The sequence below is a fragment of the Protomyctophum parallelum genome, assembly GCF_964188405.1.
Source record: "Protomyctophum parallelum genome assembly, chromosome: 19".
Lineage (NCBI taxonomy): Eukaryota > Metazoa > Chordata > Actinopteri > Myctophiformes > Myctophidae > Protomyctophum > Protomyctophum parallelum.
In genome coordinates, this window is record NC_139717.1 from 44,853,624 (window position 1) to 44,863,905 (window position 10,282).

General features: G+C 42.0%; 1 protein-coding gene across 1 annotated transcript in view; it reads right to left on the reverse strand.

Moving 5' to 3' along the window:
* Positions 1-7,558, reverse strand: part of lamb3 (laminin subunit beta 3) — a 30,787-nt gene extending 23,229 nt beyond the window's left edge. The window contains exons 1-4 of the mRNA XM_083789830.1: positions 7,523-7,558; positions 6,932-7,092; positions 1,320-1,434; positions 1,053-1,126 (exon numbers count right to left, since the gene is read on the reverse strand). Coding sequence (XP_083645956.1) covers positions 1,053-1,126; positions 1,320-1,434; positions 6,932-7,092; positions 7,523-7,550 — 378 coding nt within the window. The 5' untranslated portion in view covers positions 7,551-7,558. The remainder of the gene's footprint in view (positions 1-1,052; positions 1,127-1,319; positions 1,435-6,931; positions 7,093-7,522) is intronic.
* Between the last annotated feature and the right edge of the window lie 2,724 nt (positions 7,559-10,282).

The following is a 10,282-nucleotide window of genomic DNA, read 5'->3' on the forward strand; positions in this document are numbered from 1 at the left end:
AACCTAACCCTAACCTCACAAAAACTATGCCTAAACCTAACCCTGACCTTAGTAAAACTATGCCTAAACCTAACCCTGACCTTAGTAAAACTATGCCTAAACCAAACCCTAACCTCACAAAAACTATGCCTAAACCAAACCCTAACCTCACAAAAACTATGCCTAAACCTAACCCTAACCTCACAAAAACTATGCCTAAACCAAACCCTAACCTCACAAAAACTATGCCTAAACCAAACCATAACCTCACAAAAACTATGCCTAAACCTAACCCTAACCTCACAAAAACTATGCCTAAACCTAACTCTAACCTCACAAAAACTATGCCTAAACCTAACCCTAACCTCACAAAAACTATGCCTAAACCAAACCCTAACCTCACAAAAACTATGCCTAAACCAAACCCTAACCTCACAAAAACTATGCCTAAACCTAACCCTAACCACACAAAAACTATGCCTAAACCTAACCCTAACCTCACAAAAACTATGGTTAAACCTAACCCTGACCTTAGTAAAACTATGCCTAAACCTAACCCTGACCTCACAAAAACTATGCCTAAACCTAACCCTAACAAAAACTATGCCTAAACCTAACCCTGACCTCACAAAAACTATGCCTAAACCTAACCCTAACAAAAACTATGCCTAAACCTAACCCTGACCTTAGTAAAACTATGCCTAAACCTAACCCTAACCTCACAAAAACTATGCCTAAACCTAACCCTAACAAAAACTATGCCTAAACCTAACCCTAACCTCACAAAAACTATGCCTAAACCTAACCCTGACCTTAGTAAAACTATGCCTAAACTTGCCCTAGCCTCGACCTCCTACAGGTGTATGCTCCTAGGCTCAATTTATGTAATTTAAATAGCACTTTATGTAAGACATATATAGCACTCTATAGTGTATAGTTTCCTAAGATAGATATTCCACAGCACCATTTTTTGGCATTATACATAGCAGTATCTCTGCGCTAATTCCGTCCTCAAATGTTGAGGAAATTCCTAAAATGATTAGTTAGAGATTAGATTATATCGATTATCAAACCTTAAAGCTCAGCATCAGGGTGTCCAACTGGAACAGGTCGTGGAGATCCAACTGGATACTGACTGGATTTATATCTAAATTATATTAAACAATGTTAGATCCAACAGGATACTGACTGGATTTATATTTAAATGACACCAAGCAATGTTTAATAAAATCAAAATATATGTTTACTGTGGGTTAGCAGGTCACATATTACAGACAGACAGACAGACAGACAGACAGACAGACAGACAGACAGACAGACAGACAGACAGACCGACCCACCTTTCTGGGACTGCCACCATCGGTCGTGTCCAGCACTGGTCAGAACATCCTGGATGGTGTGGGCCAGCCGTCCAGCCGGGTTCCTGGAGTCACATGGACAACACTTCATCTTCCACTGGAGGAGGGAGGGAGAGACAGAGAGAGCGAGAGAGAGAGAGAGAGAGAGAGAGAGAGAGAGAGAGAGAGAGATTTTAACATTTCATCTTGTATGTAGGGGAAAACACTATATCAATTTTTTTATCCCATGATTTGTGCAACCCTTTGCTGTAATCCTGGGCGCTACTCATCCCCTGCCGACCTGAGGAGAGCCCCGGACTGAGCGCACGCTTCCTTCAATGAATGATTGTATTATATTGGGAGGATGCATGGCCCCTTGAGATGCAAGCATCTCGTTTTAGAGGGTGTCCTATACAAATACAACATTACTATACAGTGCAAGTACACAATACAAAAACACAATGCACACAGTGCAACATTACATACAGTACAAATACACATACAGATACAGTTAGCTTGATCAGGAGAGAATAGACATTCATCAGCTTATTTCTTTTATAGTATTCCAGTTCCAATTGTGTCTCCATATTCTCCATATTACCATATACTCCATATTATATAGAGCTTTTATAACTCTTATTTTAACCAAAGAAAATGTTAACGCATACCTTTAATTACAAAGCCTCTTACAATGAGGTTGATGTTATGGGGTATTTTGACATTTTGCCTCCAAACTATTTATACTTTTGGCCGTGGTGGCAACGACCCAGAGGTTACAGATGGCAGATTGACTGTCTTTTTCTCTTCTTTTTTTTGTAACTGCGTGCACACAGGCATGCACGCAGTGCCACGCACACACACATACACACATACACTCATATACTTGACACAAACACCCTTTCTCTGTTTCATGTGTCAATGTTTTTGAGTCAGACCAGTCAACAGGAGTGAAGGTTGTCGCCTGGGTCTCTCCCACCCACACCCCCGGCCCGAGTTGAGGGTGTTTAGTTAGACATACTGACAGTCAGACACCAGGAGTCAGACACCCTCCCCAAACTGTAAACTATCCCTATACCTCACAGGAAGCCACGGGTGATGTCTAACCAACCTATGCACACCCAGTATAGAGACCAGGATTACTGCATGTTTTTCGTTAGGGCACCTACTAGGGGTGTAATGATATAGTAACTGCATCGAAAAACCGAGGTAATAATCGAGGTATATCGAAATTAAAACAGCATTGACTGTGTATCGAATCGTATTACTTAGCTTAACATAATGTCAATGCATTTTAAATAGTTACTGTAACGATTTCAAATCATTGGATCGTATCATATCGTATCGCCATAATGAACCAATATCGTCCATGTATCGCATCGTGATACGTATCATATCGCTGTTAAAATGTATCGTTACACCCCTCGTACCTACCCTAGAAGACAAGGGGAGAACATGCAAACTCCACGCAGAAACGCTCTTTGTGAGGGTACCTACCCTAGGGCCACGGTTCCCAAAGTGGGTCTGCCTAGGCCAGGGTATGGGAGCTGAGGATTCAGAACAGCGCTTCTCAAAAATATTTTAACATAAGGGCGCCCTGGCTGGCAGTGTGCCATGTTGGTGACAGATCACAGGGTGCCAGGGTGCCCTGGATGGCAGCGTGCCATGTTGGTGACAGAGCACAGGGTGCCCTGGCTGGCAGCGTGCCATGTTGGTGACAGATCACAGGGTGCCATGTTGGTCCCTATGGATGTGAAAACATGAAGGTGTGCGATCAATGACCTCTCTCTCTCTCTGTCATCACCCCTTTAATGTTCAATATGAGACAGAGAGAGAGAGAGTGTGTGTGTGTGTGTGTGTGTGTGTGTGTGTGTGTGTGTGTGTGTGTGTGTGTGTGTGTGTGTGTGTGTTGGGGGGGGACGACGACGACTATGCAGAACTATGCATTGTGTGATTTCTTTGCTGCGCAAGCCCCTCCTATGGACAGCTGTGTTTGTCTGTGTGTACCACAGAATGTGATGATTTGGCTGAGCACGGAACGTGTATGATGGTACGACCACCCCTCACTTCACACGAGTGTGAATGACCCATTGATGGAAGATGGCACTTTTCAAAGTTGTTTGTCCTTCTACCTCTGGGAGCAATTAATCTGAAGACCTCCCTTCTGGCTCAGAAGCATCATGGGCCCAGTGGTAGACCCTCAACCACCCCGAGAACAGGAACGGGGAGATCAAAAGCTAGCTGCTATGGCCAGATGGGGCTACAAAACTGGCCCAACCATCTGCAAATGTGGAGAAGAGGACCATACGATGCAAGCACTGCCTTGTCTGCCCTATACCCAAACCATGCAGCTTAATAAACAGAAAATACATTTTCTGCCAATCAGGAGAGAATAGACATTCATCAGCTTATTTTTTTTTATAGTATTCCAGTTCTAATTGTGTCTCCATATTCTCCATATTACCATATTCTCCATATTACCATATACTCCATATTATATAGAGCTTTTATAACTCTTATTTTAACCAAAGAAAATCATGTTAAAGCATACCTTTAATTACAAAGCCTCTTACAATGAGGTTGATGTTATGGGGTATTTTGACATTTTGCCTCCAAACTATTTATACTTTTGGCCGTGGTGGCAACGACCCAGAGGTTACAGATGGCAGATTGACTGTCTTTTTCTCTTCTTTTTTTTTGTAACTGCGTGCACACAGGCATGCACGCAGTGCCACGCACACACACATACACACATACACACTCATATACTTGACACTTGACTCTGTTTCATGTGTCAATGTTTTTGAGTCAGACCAGTCAACAGGAGTGAAGGTTGTCGCCTGGGTCTTGTTTTGTTGTTATTCTAAAGCAGTGAAGGTTGTCAGCTGGGTTTTGTTTTGTTGTTATTCTAAAGCAGTGCTTCCTGGAGGTTTCTGCTCGTGACCCAAGAGAGAGAGAGAGAGAGAGATCAGAAATGAGGCGTTTGCTTTGCCTGCGATCCAAACTACAACATTTTACAATTTACAATTTAGGCATTTAGCAGACGCTTAATCCAGAGCGACTGCAAGAACAAAAAACATGGCAATACATCATATTCATAAAATAGTAGTTATAATGAATCATACGTAAGCTAAGAAGGTGGAATATCTATGAAACTACGGTATGCATATACTGTATACTGCTATGTCTACATACAATGCTTTCTAAGTTACATAAGTTGAGACTTCGCATACACCCATGGTATGGGGAAGGGCAAGTCCTATGGCAAGTGCTAGGGCAAGTGCTATGGGCCAAGATGGAATCTGAAGAGGTGGGTTTTCAGACTACGGCATAAGATTGGGAGTGAGTCTGCAGTTCTGATTGTAATGGGAAGTGCATTCCAAAGTTTTGGAGCCAAAATGGAGAAGAGTTTGGGACGTGTGGAGTGTTGTCCCGGCGTTTTTAGTGACGGTACTTCCAGCTTCCCTGTGTTGGCTGACCTGAGCGTGCGGGAGGGTTTGTAGGGTTTGATCAGACGTGCAAGATATGGGGGTGCGGGTGCCATACCTTTGGTTGCATTGAATGCTAGCATCAGAGTTTTGTATTCTGTGCGAGTAGCGACCGGGAGCCAATGGAGGGAGCGGAGGAGGGGCGAGACATCTGAGAATTTTGGCTGGTTGAAGACCAAGCGAGCTGCCGCAGGCCTCAGCTGCGGCATTTTGGATCAATTAATTCAAATATCTTTAGAGCTTTTTTCTTACTTCCAATTCTGCTAAGCAGCAAGCTATAATATGCTTGGATGATTTCTATGTATATTATGATACATTTGCGTGACTGCAAAGACAAAACGGAAGCGTGGAGGGTCTCTCCGCTTCATATTTTACTCATGATCAGAGCTTCCGTTGCTCCAGACTGTATGACGGAAGCATTCATATTTTACTCATGATCAGAGCTTCCGTTGCTCCAGACTGTATGACGGAAGCATTCATATTTTACTCATGGTCAGAGCTTCCGTTGCTCCAGACTGTATGACGGAAGCATTCATATTTTACTCATGATCAGAGCTTCCGTTGCTCCAGACTGTATGACGGAAGCAACAGACGGAAGCATTTGAAATTTGTGAGAGGCAACAGTCTGGCAAAGTGAGACTATATGGGCCACCCTGCTACACTTGCGTGCGTGTCACATCATGTCTGGGTGAAAGCTGATCGGAATCCACACCTGGGCACACCCCTCACCTCTCTGATCCCTGAGGCCATGTCTGCACTCAAAGCGCCATGGTTACCATGGTTACCCAACCGCAACCAAATCACGTAGAATATACAAATGGTGAAGTACTCAAATATTTTTACTCAAGCCATTTAGGACTGAGACCGTTTTCTGAAAAACCTGTTTCTATGTTAGTGGTGCTCAATCTTTTTCATGTCAAGGACCCCCCCCCCCCCCCCCAAAAAAAAAAAGCTAAGTGTGTAGTTAAAAATGTTCGCTCTGAAATAATTTATATTCAAAGATTTTCACAACATTTAAAATAGCAGTAATCTACAAACTCGTGTGAGCATGTACAATGGCTATTTTCCAATGTCCCAAATGTACTGCAGGGCTGAAGTGGGTAATGTTTTGTAATAATAGTCTAAATCTTCAAAGTAACTATAAACTCAAGTTTTCAAATAATTGCTGTGGAGTAAAAGTACAATAATTTGCCTCTGAGATGTAGTGGAGTAGTGCTACACAAGTACTGAAAACTGGAAACATCCTGCTTTATCGTTTCTGACGTGCATGATTAAAGTCCATTTTTTGATACTCTAGAACACAAAACTTGCAAAATGGCAAATAAACCTTTAGTGCCAAAGCGGTAAAAAAAATAAAATAAAAACCTTTACCCTTGAAGGTCAATCACTCTTAATATCACTCTAGAAATGTTGGTTTTTATCTACCAACGCCTGAATGCCAAATAAAAGGTTTAACCACTTACAGTACACTTCTGATATTACCGTTAAGATGTCATATAGTGTTGCAACATTCAAAACTAGGCATTCATAAAAAAAACTGCAGAATAACAAGTCAATATCACTCACGGTATTGATGATATATCGATTGTGAAACCGTTGCCTTCTTGCAATACTGACATTGTGCATGCTATACCTCGATAATGATACGATAACGATATATTGTGCAGCCCAATATTATGACGAAAAATGTCCGTCGACTAACCTTTTTCACTGACGAAAGAAAAACTAAACTAAAACTAAATGAAAACTAAGCTATGAGGACTAAAACTATAAATACATTGACAATTTCGTCAACAAATAAAAACTAGACTAAAATGTCCAGAATAAGTAAAAGACACAAGTCATTTTACACTTGGTTGCATGCTGAAAATAGCAGATCTGCTATTTTCAGCAAGTGTGAAATCAGCCATTATGATGGCATCGAGACCTGCCAAATACATTTTAGTCGACTACATCTACAGTTGATTTGTAAAAGCGCATGATATTTAGACGACTAAAACTAGACTAACACTATAACACTGCAGGTGGCTAAGATGTGACTAAAACAAAATGAAAACTATTCAAAAGACTATGACTAAGACTAAGATGTAAAATGTGTTGTCAAAATCAACACGTGCGTGCGCCCCTCACCTGTTGGTACGGCGTGCAGAACACCTCGGCTCCCGTCAGGCCGCAGGTGGACGAGGCTCGGAGGTCGTGACCTCTCCCCAGCAGCAGGTCTCCAGAGGGGGGGTAGCAGGCCCCCGCAGAGCAGGGGTCATCAGAGGTCACAGGGGTCACAGCAGCCACGGCTGCATGGGGGGGTCACCCCCAAAAAAATTAGATTCTATACAGATTCTCGGGCCCAAAAAAATTGCAAATTAAAGCGAAACAGCAATAATACATTATTATTATTATTATTTTGATACTACATGAAGCAACATAATACTATACGTGATTAAAAATCATGTTTTAAGTGAACATGCACTGCATGAATCAATTCATTGTGGTATTTTTTAAAGATCTGTAACTCTGGAGAACATTAAATGAAACCAAATGGACCCTTATTAGATATTTAACTCTTGAGAGCGTAAAATGAAACCGAATGGACCCTCAGGGGCCCATTTAGGCTCTACATTATGAATCCCCTTCATCCATCCATCCATCCTCTATGCAGTGTAGACACTTTAACAGAGGACAGAAGAAGGGATGCAAGAAAATGTATAAACATACAAAACGTACCTGCTATGACAAATAATAATATCCTCATGTTCTTTTCTTTCTACAAATCAGAGCAGAAAACATAACAGTTATCACTGAATGAATGACAGTAATATCACTAAATGAATAATAATGACAGTTATATCAATGAATAGCTAATGATTGATTGATTGATTGATTGATTGATTGATTGATTTATTGATTGAAGTATGTATAAACAGTATGCAGATTGCAAAATAGTTACATTTCAAGCACAAATCAATGCAAAAACTGTTAACTGTGGACAACACCAAGAAGCATTACACTTGTTCACAGTAGTGTCCACCATTTTCAATTCATCAGAGCATTTAGAGACACACAAATATACACTTCTATGTAACAAAAAGCACGGAATCATCATAAAAGGAGGTAAAAAGGGAAAATAAAATATACAGTGAGGGGAAAACGGCATGGTGGGGGGACACCTGGGGCCAGTTTCGAATTGCAGACGTCCGTATAGGTGCCCTTTGGGAGCGGTTTTGAAGGAGTCATGTCACTAGTTATTTCACTAGATGAATAATGACAGTTACAGTATGTCACTAGATGAATAATGATGACAGTTATGTCACTAAATGAATAATGACAGTTGTCAGGACTCACACTCAAAGGCATCAAAAGGAGCAGATCTACAAGCTACTTTTGATGCTTTTGAGTGTGAGTGACGCTGTAGTGTGATCAAGCAGGACGTTAATTTACGGGGATATATATATACAGTGTATACATATATATATATATATATATATATATATATATGTAGAGAGAGAGAGAGAGAGAGAGAGAGAGAGAGAGAGAGAGAGAGAGAGAGAGAGAGTAGATTAGATAATATAGGACTGACCTGTAAGTGAACGTTAATCCAGTCTTCAATCTATAGATTAGAAGCTTCAGTACCACGGCTGCTCTTTTATAAACACTGATCACCCGGTGTGTGTGTGTGTGTGTGTGTGTGTGTATGTGTGTGTGTGTCTGTGTGTCACCGGAGGACACACCCTGTAGCCGCCGCACCCTGCGCTACATGAATCAGAGCACACGCACGCACGCATGCACGCACGCGCACACGCACGCACACGCACGCACACACACACACACACACACACACACACACACACACACACACACACACACACACACACACACACACACACACACACACACACACACACACACACAGAGGAGTGTCTTACTTGCACAGACAGACAAGAAATAAAACACATGCTGTGCGCACTAGGCAAGGCCGGGCAAGTTTGTTTGTATAAGACATCTCAGCAACAATTAATACACTCTCAGACTTACAGACCTGTAAGGGTCCATTTGGTTCCATTCGTACACTCTCAGACTTACAGACCTGTAAGGGTCCATTTGGTTCCATTCGTACACTCTCAGACTTACAGACCTGTAAGGGTCCATTTGGTTCCATTTGTACACTCTCAGAGTTACAGACCTGTAAGGGTCCATTTCGTTCCATTTGTACACTCTCAGAGTTACAGACCTGTAAGGGTCCATTTGGTTCCATTTGTACACTCGGAGTTACAGACCTGTAAGGGTCCATTTGGTTCCATTTGTACACTCTCAGGCCCTCATTTATCAACCGTGCGTACGCCAAAATATGGGCGCACGCCGAAATTACCGACATTTTCGGCATTTAACATTTCCGGCAAAGCTTGAAATTGAACTTGAGTAGGTCAAATAGTCACGTCTACTCTTCAGCTGGCGTACGCTGTTTTTCTGTTTTGCACAAGCGGAGCAGCCTTGTCTGAACTGCTGAGAGGCTGTCACAGGCATCAAAACATATATGTATTCACTCCTAAAATGTTTATATAAAAGGTATGTATAATGTATATGGGCTACATGTAAAAAATAAATAAATAAAAATGTTAAGGAATACATGTGTCATATGAAATTAGTAGGAGATAAAATCGCGCAATTAAAAACAATGTTGCAAGAGATGCTTAAGCCATTTAAACAGTGTTTTGCATGAGCGCATACATGCGAGGATTTGGGCTGTCTGTGCTGAAATATTTCCATGACGGGACGTTGGAGAGTATAGTGCAGCAGTCCCAACGTGGTATAGCCTACTGTAGCCTAATCTACAGCATGAAGGCCGATGTCTTTCTTACGGTATGTGCAATATAATAAACCAGACGCGTCGCTCAATGCCAAATGTACCGTGCCAGGCTCCCAGCGCAAGTGGGAACTGCATCGGAGATATATAGGTATATTACCCAGCCAAGCAACCATGCACCAGCCACAGCTATATACGGGTTTTGCTGCACATTCATATAATGACAGTTGACAGCCCGGCCGGCGGCCACTGCAGTGACTAACGTCTGCGAGGCAATCTAAATAGACTGTCGAACGTCGGAACGTGCATGGTCAGTTGGTCACGGACGGACCACTGTGATAGAGAGAGACAGACAGACAGACAGACAGACAGACTGGACAGGAGGAGCACCTGCAAAACAGCAGCGTGTGTGTGCCTATTTGTTATTTAATTATGGTTCACAGGTTCAGGTTTTCGTTCACTAATATATCTTGTTGTATATTAAATTAAAAATACTTTAATGGTTTAATATACAACTAACAACACACAGTGAAAAATTGCGATATGTGTGAGGCTGAGGCGGGCAGCAAGGGAAACGAAGCGAGAGGAGAAACAGACAGCTTTATTTAATGTGTCATGTATAGGTGCGTGCGTGCGTGGACATGACAACAAGGCAAGCGAGGTGAGAGGGAACAGACAGGGTA